This window comes from Hetaerina americana, unplaced genomic scaffold, assembly GCF_022747635.1.
Source record: "Hetaerina americana unplaced genomic scaffold, ioHetAmer1.1.p SCAF_4, whole genome shotgun sequence".
Taxonomy (NCBI): Eukaryota; Metazoa; Arthropoda; class Insecta; order Odonata; family Calopterygidae; genus Hetaerina; species Hetaerina americana.
In genome coordinates this window covers 64555307-64569300 of record NW_027286985.1, presented here as the reverse complement: position 1 = coordinate 64569300, position 13994 = coordinate 64555307, and the positions used below count along the sequence as shown (strand labels likewise).

Genomic DNA, 13994 nt, shown 5'->3' with positions numbered 1-13994 from the left:
TTTGGCTGTTTTTGGCCAAGACAGTCAAAGTAATGGGTATATCAGAAGAAAACTTGAATGAATCAAAGAAGCTTTCACTAGGAATGAGTTGATGACTGGGACTTTGAATAAGAAGTTTGAAGGAAAGGTTAATGAAAACCTTAAATGTGGTTTGTATGGTGTGGTGGTCATTGAAGCAAGATGATAGATGTAGTTTGGAGGATTTTAAGATGTGGGTGTTGAGAAGGATGGATAAAGAAAAATGCACGGAAAGGAAAACAAATGAATAGTTACTAGGCATGGCGAGAGAAGAGAGAGAATTGTTAGGAGAGGTTCAAAAGAGGCAGAAAACAGAGATGCGGAGTATTTTGAGTAGAGGCCATAGAATGCTTAAGGCTGTGTTAGAGAGGAGAATGTTAGACAAAGAAAGGAAAATGGGAAGGGTATGCATCTTGGGTGGAATGATGGCTGGTAGAACATTTGCGGAATATAAGAACAGTTAAGGATTTTCTTGCCAGGCAAGGCTAGGAAATGTATGGGTTCTAAGTTTGCGTTCAACTGAAACCTACCTTAAACGGCAGTCTACCAAATAATAATAATACGCCACTATTATTTGCATGCTTTAAAGTACTTTTCTATGCAGTAATTGCTTTCTGTCTATCATGGTCACTATTGACAGGGTCGTAATGCGTGAAATCTTTTAAACTATGTATTTGTTCTGTGTGTCAGTGATCAATAATCTCTTGGAAACATTCATAGGTTTGTGACACACATTACTGTACCCTGTATTGTATGTAAACGTACAATTACCAATTTTTTCTGGTGTTCAAATTTGGCATTCAAGAAAGTTTACATGTATGTAACCCTACTTCCAGTTAATGGATCATTTGAATAATTAAACCGAAAGCATTATAACTGATTGCTTCAAAATGGACAATGAAGAAGCTTTGCACACCCATACTAACAGCTAACTATAGGGAGATAATGTGCCTTCAGTTTGAGAATGTGTGTTTGTAATTATTTCATTTCGCTAAACTTGTGAGAATTCAGTGAGCATTCTTGTTTTTTTATGGATAAGAAAATTCATGATGTTGTAAATGAAGCATTAATGCCTATTTAATTTTTTCATCTGTTGATATACCTAGTTTTGGAAGTAACTTCAGGTCCTATGAAAGATTAGACGTGCAATATATAATTTGTTGCTATTAAAGAGGTTATTTGTTGTCCTAATGCATGTCATAATGTATTTACAGGCCTCATGATGTTCTTGCAACACTTCTGAATAATTTGAAAGTACAGGAGCGACAAAACAGGGTATGTACAACAGTTGCAATTGCCATTGTGGCTGAGACCTGTTCACCATTCACAGTTTTACCTGCATTGATGAATGAGTACAGAGTTCCTGAATTGAATGTGCAAAATGGAGTTTTGAAGTCATTGTCATTTTTATTCGAGTACATCGGTGAAATGGGAAAGGATTACATATATGCTGTGACACCACTGCTGGAAGATGCATTAATGGACAGGTGGGCCTTCTTAGTGCTTATAGAAATTTTTTTGCAGAATTTAAAATTTTAGAAGTAGTGTTCATATAAGTAAATGAATTTTCAGTCAAAATTATTGTAATATCTTCATCAAATAAACGTTTTTTTCATTTCAGGGACTTGGTTCATAGACAGACTGCATGTGCTGCAATCAAACATATGGCTTTGGGGGTTTATGGATTTGGTTGTGAGGATGCGTTGGTTCATCTGCTGAATCATGTATGGCCAAATATCTTTGAGACATCTCCACATCTTGTCCAAGCTTTCATGGACTCTATTGAAGGTTTAAGAGTTGCTCTTGGGCCGATCAAAATTCTTCAGTATGCATTACAGGTATGGGTGATATACTCAGTTAAATCCTTCAGAGTAATTGACGGAAATTATTGTCAACTATAGTTAAGGATTGGCATTTTCATGTGCTTGATCCATTATCATAGATTGTCCACGAAAAAGTGAAATTTTCCTTCATTCATGGGTTTTCCTCATAAAATGTATTTTGCTTACTTTTAGAGCAGTTCTTCATGGAAGGATTAGATAATTTCATTGTGTTGTGAAAACTTGTGTTTTGTTAATTTGTCGTGCATAAATTTAAGGATTATTTTACTGTAACGATAGGGTAGTTTTTTACATCTAAAAACATTAGCATAGCTTATTGGAATGCGTTGCACAACATCAATATATGTTTGATGAAAATAATGTGGGAAGCTTCCATTAGGAGAAAATTTCCGTAAAATATTTGTTTTTTCAAGTGAATTTTAAATGTCCATTTTCTCTGGGAATTTGATGAAGTGTCAGGAACTGAATTTCTATTCCAATGCATTTTAAATATCTTTTAAGTGTATGAAGTTTAAAGGAACCTTGGACGAACTTCCCCCTATTACTTTTTCCTACCTCTGAACTAATTTGCTGTTAAATTAATCCCTGAAGAAATACGTTGTTCATCTTAGAATTTATCATCCAGGCATTACATTTATTTAATTTATAAGTAACCATATTAATTTACCACCCTTTTAAACAACTTTCTGATGGTGCTGTGATGATAGGGATGGTGCGGTGGCTATCGTACTGGCTTCCCACCCAGAGGGCCCGGCGGTGTTGAATATTTTTCAGTGGTATCTCAATCCCTACCTGGGTCACTTTGAGTGAGTACGCCGTCCGTCGAATGGGATGTTAAGCTGCGGACGTCTTGGCGCCTTGCCTTAAGAGTTGGCTAATGTCAATGCCGGTTTTCTCTCCAACCTTCGACCTTTCCTGTATACTCCTAATGGCGCAAATGACCTTGGCTGTTGGTCGCCTCCCCTAATTATTACTACCAATTATCGCAGATAGAAGTGCTATGGTTACCCATTTTGAAAAAGTTGACAAATGAACTTGCTTTAGTGGAATATTTACTATGACCCCACAGATTACATGGGGGAAAAAATTATCCTTCTATTGAATTTTGTGCAATTCCACGGGCATGCTTATACCCAACCAATTGGGCTGACAGAAAAAGCCTTTCTATTATTCCAGGCATCTTGCTTATGAAAATATACAAGACTTGGATAAGATTATTGCTGATTAATTTTTGTGCTTCTGTGTTACTCATTGTTTACCGTTTAAAACTCAGAAAACAATTAAGCTATAGTAAGCTACTTTTAAAGGAAAAATTAATTTGTATTCTTTTTTCAGGGTCTATTTCATCCAGCAAGGAAAGTTCGTGATGTATATTGGAAGATATACAATACCCTTTATATTGGGGGTCAAGATGCATTAGTAGCAGGATATCCACGGATTGCCAATGATCCAAAAAATCAGTACATTAGGTATGAACTGGATTACATACTGTAAGGAGGATATCATGAAGCGTGAAGTCGTCATATTCTGCACCTGTATATATTATTTTGAGTGACATTCAGAAAAATTCTTGTGAACCTTCAGAGCATTTTCATTGTAACTTCTATTAAACGTATGAGGACTATGTAGTTCACCAATGAAAATAAAATAACATTGTCCATTGTAAAATGTAGTAAAATTTATTTAAAATAATTCCATAATTGAGCTATGTATTTAGTATCCTTCATGCCTTGGATTGCTAAGGAAAATTACTCATTCAAAAAATTTACAGTACCTTTGAAATACAGTTCAGAAATACACATGGTTAATTAATATATAGTGTTCAGATTTCACTGTTAACGTTTTCTTTTCTTCCCATTATATTTATGATCATCATCTTCCTTGGAACTCAATTTTCTCTTCATTTTATCATAATTTTGTTCAGGATGCCTTTTGCTCTCCTCTTGTTTGCTGTTCTCATGCCAATGTTCCTTCTTTATATGATCTGGGTAATAATACTTCTCATTCCTTTTCACTCTGTCAGAATCTTTTGCCGGACTACTGTCTCTCATTTTGGAATTGCTAATTTTCTTGTGAAAATCTCTTGAGTAGGCATCAGTTTTATGCTGCCTATATCTTTCGGCATCATGGTTTACATTATTTTCACTCTTAATTTTATGAGGTTTAATATCCTCTTCTGATTCAGAAGATTGAGTAGATGATGATGATGATGATGAAGAGGCAGTTTCCAAATGTTTATTCTTCTTGCTTTCCTTGTGTTTTTGGTCTTTTGCGTGCTTGCTTTTTTTATTGCAATCAGACCTTTTTTTGATTCTCTTGGATTTTTCTTTGGCTGATGATGCATCACTGTCACTGCTCTCTTGCTTTTTCTTTTTCTTCAACTTCTTTTTTGACTTGCCCTTAGCTTTCTTCTCGAGCTTCTCCAGTTTCCTGCAGGTAAGGAGAGGTATTTGTAAATTCAGTGATGTTAACATTAATAGGTGAAAGAATTTATTTTTCTATTCATCTTCAGATTTGAATGAATTGCCAGTAATATATCAAGTAACACTTGTTCACTTATATCAAGATACCACAGAGACTTAAATACTTAGTCACAACATTTAAACTGGGTTGAATTAGGTTATGACCTCTAAGCAAATTCATAATGAAATATGTGTTGGATGCTTGATTAAACTGGCCACCAAATAGTGTCAAACCACTTCCTGAATTACTTCAAACTGCATAAGGGGGCAATAAAAAACAAAATTTTGGCAATTAAAAAAACAAAGTTGACAAACTTTTACAGTTTATATTTACTTGTGTGATATCTTTCATAAATTATTCATCTCTGGCTAAACTTCAAGGAATTACTAATGTACTGCCTTCTTTTCAGTCATTGAATAACTATACAAAAAAGGATACTTCTACGTTATGTGTCTTACTTTAATAGCTTTCTCTTTTGAGCTGTGGAGAGGGACTTCAGAAATTTCATATCGGAGTCCTTTACTTTGTCATCTTCAGTATCACTGGATACCAGTTGCTGCAAGTAAAACAATGATTGCTTTAGGAGGTCAGCTAAGATGAGCACGTTTGATTCATAAATTTCACCAGAGCATTTTGATGGGACCATTAACTTATAAATAATCAATGTTTTGGAGTGACCAAACAATATGTATTCTCATAAGTCATTGTATTAAAGGAATCCCTGGGTCATTAAAGATTCCTGTTACTAGGGAATTTCCTCAAAGATCAACGGCAAAGTATAAATATTAGAGACACTAGAGACATAAAGGAACTAGTTCCATGATAGCAACCATATTTAGCACTTCCATCGTGAAGTTTTACTCTTAATAAATCATATGAGCAGTAGTTATTAAGGGACTGGCCCAGTGAATAAATACAGCGACGGAGTTTTCTGTGGTCATACACATAACAGGTACCTTGGTGGTCTTGAGAATATGGATAACTCATTTTACATTATTTCATCCTTGCAAACAAGCTACCATGGATTATCATACAGAAACGTTCAGTATGTTTAAATAACTTAATAATTCAGGAATTAGTTAATTTACCAATGCTAATATATCCACATGGTGTTAACAGTTTGTTGAAACCATACCTTTAAACTCATGCTAGTCACACACTACACCATAGCTTAGCCACAGTTCCTTTATATTAACCTTTTTGCAGATTTCCCGAGTGCGATTTTTCCATTGACCACGACTTCATTAGAACAAATGGTGCATTATGGAGTTGGTATTATTACATAGTAATACTACAACTTCCTACCCCATCCCAGGTGATGTAGTAATGGTACCCTTTGTATTTCCTATACTTATTTTTTTGTTTCTTGAGTCTATTTACTTATCATTAATCCTAAAACGGCCATTTTTTAAATTTAAACCAAATTTTAAATCTTGAAATTAACCACAAAGGCACGCACAAACACTGCAGCCCTAGGTGGAGAAAAACACACCAAGGCAAGAACTAAACCTGCGACCTCTGGATTGGCAGGTGGAGATGATCCTCCACTGCCATCAGGGCCGGCAAAGAATGTTTTGCTGGAGATGCATGATATATATTACCATATTCACAACAGTTTCTCATAACTAATAAGAAATAATATTTCCTTTCTTGATATCACCTCTGTCCTTCACATAATAGTGATGTCTTCTTCAAGGCATATTCTAATATACTATGCTAGTTTTCAACAAACTAAAAGCCTAATGTGATTGTAAGAACCAAGTATGGCAAGAAATTAACAACTGTCATTTTTGCACCACGAAAGATCACAGATGAAAGGAGCTCTGGGAGCACATGAATTGACATTTCTCCATTACAACATAAAATAAAGAGCCAAACATTTTTCCACTGTTTCTGAAGCATATTCTGGGATTATTTTGGGTATACAAACAATGAACACTTCATCTTTATGAGCTAAAATACATTCCTGGAGCAATGCTCGGCAAGTGATATAATGCCTACATAACTAATAGCATGCATGATAGCATCAATGCATGTATATTTTAATTAAAATATTTCATAAAATATGAAATGCCATGGAAAATTATTTTTTGGGAAAATTCCATTTGACTATTAATCACAAAAATAGTATTTCCATTTTCTATACAACCCATTCACACTTAAAAACACTATATTTCAAATTCTCCACAAGCCACTCAAGCAAAGATCATAAAACCATGGAATGGAACTATTGTGAATTAGAATACCAATAACACATTAATTTTGATCCCACACTCATTTAACATTCCATTGACAATTTATATAGCACTCATGAACACGAATGATTTCCAAAGCTTCAAATATAGGATTACTGACTTCACTCACAGGAATAAAGAAATTGAACACACCTGTGACGGAGGAAATTCCATGTGCTGCTGAAGCCCCATGGCACTTCTTTTCAGTGCAAGGCCATCTTCACGCATTTGCTGGACCAATGTGACAGCATCTATGGGAACATTAGTTGAGCTTTCATTGGAGCTCTTACCACTCCCTGATGCCTTGGAAGTAACTCCAAATCCAACTCCTGTCGACTGGTTGAAAAGGGGGCACTCCTTGTCTGAAAGCATTTATATTGAAGTAAAAACAACTTTAGCAACGGTTTTTAAAGAAAAATATGGTAAATCAAATAACATCAATGGAATTTTTGTATTTACTAGAGAAAGGGTTAAAAAACGTCAAAAATCTCTGCATGACAGGCAATTATACAAACGTATAGCTTAACAAAGTCAAAATAGGCGTACAAGTTCTTCATTTTACTCAGACGAAATTTTTCACCAATAGAACCACTTCTTCACCAATGTATTTTACTTATTAAACAGTTTCGACAACACTAATTGACGGATATATTTTTTGGGAGGTTTAGGTGATATTTCCGGGGATGCATCATGTCGTTCGTTTATTTCTGACATATTTACCTGTATTGATGTGTCCCCACTTGTGGCATTTGATACACCTGACATTCCTCACTTGGATACCAAAAGGTTGGTCACGAATTTCGGCATTATCTTTGCAGTAACTAATAAGAAATCGAACAAAGCGCAGTAGGATTTAATGAACATTATGGACAACACTGTACGATTGATGTATACAAAACGACAAATACATGCATTATCAAAATAATATATAGGTGAAACTTGGGTCAATTTTTCTCAATGTGACATGAAGTTTTTGAACTAACGGAAAGACCAAACATAGAAGTACTCACTCTTCTCTAGGAGCATTATATTTTCTTTGCCATTCAAACTTATATTCCGGTTCGTCGTCCTCTTTTTGACGTTCCTTCTTAGCACCAGGTGGTGGCTCGTACATAAAATTAACGCTTAATTTATCCTTACTCTCCTTACTCAGCAAGGCCCTACAAAAACAAAAGATGATTGTAATGTGATGCAGAGCATTAAATCAAAAAATTTCCAACTGAGCGACTACCTACTTATTATTGTATAGATCTTGTTCCTTTTCATATTGTACTCTCAGTTCTTCTTGTTTTTTCTTGTAAGCATCAGCTTTTTGCTCTGCCATCCATACCTTATGGAAAATGGAACAGTACGTAAATAATGATTCAGAAAGCCAAGGCGGATTGAACTCATAAAGAAATATTACTTACTCGTTTCAGGTTATCTCTTGAAGCTGGATGGAAAAACTTTTTGCACATGTAATTATTGAATCCCTTCCCCATTCTGATAAAACTTCCGCTACGCTGTTCAGAATTGAAACCAAAACTACTTGAACGTCAAACTGTCACAGTTGCAGAAATCTCTTTGGATGCATATATATCGCTAGGGTCGATCTGTTGTTGATGATATCGACAACAATCGATGGAAACAATCGCATGAGTTCAGTGGGTGGCAAAAAGAAATACATGGAAAGGTCTACGCGACTGGATTTCAGGAATGCTTTTCTTCGCGGAACTAATTACTATGTTCAAATGTGCAAGTTAAACCATACATCTCTTTCCCTGGATTTGAAGATTTCGGGCATTAAGAAGGTAAGTTGGTCACTTTATACAGTAGCCAGTTATGCTATAATTTTGCCCAACATTTAAAAGTATAATTAGGTTTTGAAACATTTAAGTAATCTTTGATCAATGCGTACCCACTTTACGCGGGATTATAATAAGTGTTAGTATTAATTAATATCATAGTAGAATCATTAATTTGGGCACACATACTGAGCTTGGATGTAAAATGGAAATGCTTTCTATGATGTCTTCTCAACTTTTTCTGTCTGTATTTCTTGCCTTTTATCTTTGTCCATCGCACTCTAACTAAGACAAAATAATGTTCCCCAAGTCAATTCCTTGCCATAACAGTATTCGTAATGACATCGTCCATTCCTAAGTACTAATAATTAAATGAAGAAGTAGTTTCAAACATATGTGGCCATTTGACCCAAGGGAATCACTAATCTCAAAATAGGTTAGTAAATTTGTGCAAGGCAGTTTATTTCACTTAAATGATATTTGAAAATCGGTACAGTGTGAATTCATCAGTGTGGCTGCAGTGTGATTCGTGTGGGCCACTGAAAACGATCAATCATGCCCGTAACTGACCATTATTCCATATTAACCGCTCGTTGTATTTATGTGATGATGTGTTATATTATCCGCACAGTAATTGATATTAATTTAAGGACTCGATTGCAAAACATATTTATTTATTCATTCTCCGGTATTGACCGTTTTTCAATCGAGTGCTTTCAAGTGGGCGTAAATTTCTGTATAAATAAACTGACATATTATCACACATATAGTACACGTATATGAGGGCGATTTTAAAAGTAAGGTCTCCTATTTTATTTCATGAAAAATCAAATTTATTCTCGACTTTACGTAATTCGTAGGAAAGGCTGGGAATTTAGCTATTTTTCTGCATAGTCGCCTTGACGATCAATCACTTTTTGCATCCTTGGAACCAGCTTTTTAATACCGGCGTCGTACCTTTCTCCCGCCGCGTCACGAAGCCAACTGACGACTGCTTCTTGCACTTCCTCTCTCAAACTTTTGAGGAACGTAACTATTTCTACGGCATATCAATCAATATCACTAACCGAGCCAACATGTGGCACAAAACACTAATTACAATGGAATTTTAGCAATTCCCAAACATACAGCAGGAAGAACTACTATTTCTCTAACCGACGCAAGTAGAATCAATTCTTCATTAATAGACTTCGGCATGAGTATAATACAGATATTCTACACATGAAATAATGTTGATATTTATCAAAGCTAAAAATTATTCCATAATTGACTGGTAACATGTGCGCGTGAGTTTTTTAGGTTTGAATCTTATTACGCAACTTACCTCGAATTACTCTCGGAAAGTTCAACTGTTTGCCTCCTCTTGAGTTACAATTGAACACGCAACACCTTCTGAGTACCGAGAAATGAGAATATTCGACGGAAGGATCACATAAAACTTAACTTCTTTCGTAGCTATCGAGTTTCAGTTGAAAACGAATTTGGATTCTTTCCCGGGAAGACGGTTCCCTCCCCCACTTGCTCATTTAGGAGGGGGGCCTGTCGGCTTCTCTTAGTTTGGGGCCGGATATGGCCCGTAGGGCCGAAATTAGGCGGATCACTGACACTGGCCTGGTTCTTATAATCATTCCGCCAAATTCTCCAACATTAACTGCTGAACACGATTTAAAAAAACGGCGGAGACTTATAAATCGCAATGCATCTAGTGGAAACTTAAGTAAACACTCAAGATGGCTAACTGGGTATGCATGTCAAGCCAGAATTTTACGTCTTTGCCATCACTTCTTCATGATTTTTTTTATACCTTCATGTTTTCAGTAAACGCGCTATCTGCGTAAATGATCCGTTGTTATCGGGCTCTTCATGGATTAATGTGATATGAATCCTCAAAAAATAATTTTATTTGCCGATCGAAAACGAAGATTTGCCTTTGCTTGAGTAGGCAAAGATAGCACACTAACGTTCTTGTCAAGAGAGTTTTTATTTGGGTGCACATGTTTCTGTTAGCATTGAAAATTCCGACCAAATAAAAATGTATTGGACATTCTCATTCTATTGTGAAAGATTCTTCTGCAATACTTTTCTAGTCCGAAAGTTTGGGGAAAACGCTAGTGAAATTAAATGAGCATTACAATCGGCATCATTGAATCATTAAAACTCATGAGGCCCAGCTCTCAATGAAAGTCAACTATATTTATTGGAATTACATTTGAAACCACATAACGACCAATTTGTGAATCCTTAGAAAAGTTATGACTCCATTAAATCAAAGTCTCAAAGACAACTTAAGAAGATAAATAATTTGTTCACTGAACGTCCTCTGAACGATCTGAAGGTGTAAGACTTGGTGTTTCGCTAGTGCACGATTTTAGCGAAATCGCAAGTTTTCAAATGGATTGGGGAAAGCTGCCGCTATTTTCCTTGGTTGCTGGCGGCGGAGGCTGAGGACTTAGAAGTTAGCCATCGAAATTTCGGCAGCTGAGATCCTGACTCGTTAAAAAAGCTACACACTTCAATACGTAATGTATATATTAGCCGTTTAAAGATTTTGGAAGATATTAGATTTTTAACTCAAACAGCGTCAACAAAAACGAACTACCTTCGCGTGCTATCCAAGTACTTCTGAACACTTTCTTTAAATAAAGAAATGTAAGCACAAAGGAAAGGGATATCCTACTGAAAGAGCACACGTGCTTGTGTGGTCCATGAAAGTCCTGTGAACCATTTCATACTTTTTTAATTGAAAAATGCATATGGTAAATAAGTATATAAAATGGTGGGAAGGGTACGCGGTAGAGCGTTGTGCCACTGACCGGAGGGCCCCGGTGCAATTCCCGGGCATGCCTCTTTGGAGCCCCCTCAGCTCCCCCCAAGTGGTGTGATTTTTCGTTACCAGATCTTCCTGGGAAACCATAATCAACGCAGGGAAAGGAACTGGCCTCCATACACTGTTGTGTGAAAATCACTCGCCGTCGGGCCTAGTACTGGGTGAACTCTACCATCACCTACCAAGCCGACCTTCTGGTTGATAACTGTGTTTATATGGCGGGAATGTTAGTAGCGTCATCGATAGTCAATTGGGTCCAAATCCTGAAGCATTGCCTCATAAAAATTCACGAGTCCCAGCTCGCGAAATGAAGTCAAGAGCCTACAGTTAGAGTACACCATAAAATTCAGAAAATAAGTAATGTGGGGTTTTACGATAAAAAACGCTATATGGGGTAATCTTACTACCCATTGGTAGTATGGAAGTTCAGGAAAATGCTTAACCAGTTTATAAACTTCGAAGTATGGAATATTGAGGGTTTCGAGTGCTAAGGGTAGTTTATTCAGTGTTGGTGATGGACGTTGAACGTTTGTGCGCTGCGTTTTCAGCACCGATGTTGACACGGTGGTTCAAGTGACCTTCGAAATGCACGATCCGGGAATATATCATCATGGAATTATATAGTGTAATTTTTAAATAATTTATCCTGCAGAAGTTTTTTGTGCAGTCAAAGGGTTGTGCTACTCTTTTAGTCGAGGTTCTAGAAGATACTACGAGACACACCTCTGACGGTGACGAGTAATAACGCCAGTTTATTGTCCTGACGCTCCATGCCGCACGTCTGTCTTAGTTCATAGCCTGATAATATATTCTCAGCCTGTAAATACGATATATTGCTATACCGTCGAATCTTCTCCTCAAACCTCTCCCGTTCAATTTCAGGGGTCAGTTAACTCAAATATCAATCGGTCTAATTGTAAATCACTTGAAGACATCATTCAATAATTTTTCGAAAAGTCAGAAACAATAACGCATTCCAGCCCGCATTCAATATGCTTCATGCTTGGTGTGGGAACGGAAATTCTGTAATTAGTCAGGCAATCTTTCTTTCTGGCATGGAAAATCTGGTAACTTCCAGAATTAATTTGGGAACTGTTCCCGAGAAAATAGGCTTTGTGTATTAGGATACTGGGATACAATCATCCATGTGGTAAGGTAAAAAAAGCCCTTAAGCCCGAACGCCCTCTTTAAAATCTCTTTAGGCATGCTTTAATTTATAAATTTCTCTTATAAACCACCTACGGGTCCCTTATGTGGCTCTAGTCTACAGTTCCATACCAATGGGCTTTGCAGTGCGGATAACGTTAGCCCAATCTGGGTATGAGATTGATCCGGAGTGGTTTAACATTCACCACATCGTTCTACCATTAGTCGAGGTGTTTAGTTATGGTGGTTGGGGGCGGAACTGCGTTCGTTGCCCTAGCAAACGGAGACTTTTTAGGGATCGCTTTCTGTTTTTGAAGACACCGCGGGTTCAAAAGAATTAATGGCCGTTCTTCCATAGAATGACACTTTTGATTTAATTATTTGCTCTTAAGTATTGGCCTATATATGACCTATGACCTATATTGTTCGACATATGACATATGATCCACGTTGGTAATTAATATGTCTGGTAAAAATGTTATAGATTTTGTAAGTGCCCCGTAATTAATAAATCTACTTAATTTTTTGAAAAAAAAATCATTGTTATTTTTGAGGAAAAAGAAATCATTCATATTTATACATTATTATTCTTAATTTGGTAAAAATAATTTAAACAGCTGATAGCTTTTCCTAGGGTCAACGGTAATTTTACATGTTGTGGTGAAATTTAAGATTTTTACAATCCAATGTGTCGTTTGACCTTAATTAAAGTTTAAATCTCCTGTTTTGGACCTCTATGGCGTCAATCATATCTCCGAAATATGTCACAGAATTCTTTGCATGTTAAAGTTTAATTTGGATAAATTATTAAACTCGATGTTAATTACGTATAATTTAGTAAACTACGGAATTATAATTCCGGGGACGGGAATCAAATGTTATTTACACTATCGCGATCTTTTGAACCTTGATTTCTGCACACAATTTACTCTAATAGATTAATGCTGTGTGATAATCACAATTTCTTATTCTGTATTATGAATGTTATGGCTCTTTGTTACAGAAACACGATCTGTGTGGTCCGTGGGACAAAGCACTCAGGTGTTCGTATTAATGAGCATCAAATTAACTATCAAGTGATGATGACAAATACATACGGTGATCATTCACCCACTAATCTTTCCTGCTCCGACGAGTTAATTTTCAAATGTAAATATATGCATTGTTGCCTTAGTTCGGTTGTCATCGTTGTAAACTGCACTATATTTGACAAACATTGATTATGAGTTTCAGATTTTTACTGAGCGAATTTAAAAATGGATACATATACTCGTATGCTTATACAGGAAATATCTACATAGAATTACGAGGGCTGTCGAGAAGTTAACTTCCGTTTGCGTGTAGCGTGCGAGGTAGTGGGGGGAGCCGAATGTTTGCTGTATTGACATGCATACTAGGGCAGTACGCCTCGAGATGCAATGTTTGGAAGGCCGCACAGCATGTCGTTTGCTTACAGTAGCTAGTCAAAATGAACAATACAATTGAAAATCCCACCAAATGTGAAATCCATTGGGTGATAGGTTTTTACTGGCAAAAAATTTCAAAGCTGCTGAAATTAATTGGAAAATTCGTGCTGTGCACGGACTACGTGTTGATTGACAGTATTGTGAGTTAGTGGTGTCGTTCATTTTAGAGTGAACGGACAAATGTCCAAGATAATGACAAAAGTGAACGCCCGTCT

General features: G+C 36.4%; 2 protein-coding genes across 3 annotated transcripts in view; one reads left to right on the top strand and one right to left on the bottom strand.

Annotated features, from left to right (window-relative positions):
• Nucleotides 1–3527, top strand: part of Sf3b1 (splicing factor 3b subunit 1) — a 30271-nt gene extending 26744 nt beyond the window's left edge. For both annotated transcript variants that reach the window (XM_071589672.1, XM_071589673.1), the window contains 3 exons: nt 1233–1505; nt 1640–1856; nt 3195–3527. In XM_071589672.1, the coding sequence (XP_071445773.1) occupies nt 1233–1505; nt 1640–1856; nt 3195–3353 (649 nt within the window). In that variant the 3' untranslated portion in view covers nt 3354–3527. The remainder of the gene's footprint in view (nt 1–1232; nt 1506–1639; nt 1857–3194) is intronic.
• LOC139691807 (corepressor interacting with RBPJ 1-like) lies at nt 3520–8136 on the bottom strand. The gene is made up of 7 exons (XM_071589676.1): nt 7966–8136; nt 7792–7886; nt 7567–7716; nt 7277–7377; nt 6710–6918; nt 4781–4878; nt 3520–4289 (listed from the first exon to the last, which is right to left on the bottom strand). Exons 1-7 carry the CDS (start codon nt 8035–8037, stop codon nt 3695–3697), a joined length of 1320 nt encoding a protein of 439 aa, XP_071445777.1. The 5' UTR covers nt 8038–8136; the 3' UTR covers nt 3520–3694.
• Between the last annotated feature and the right edge of the window lie 5858 nt (nt 8137–13994).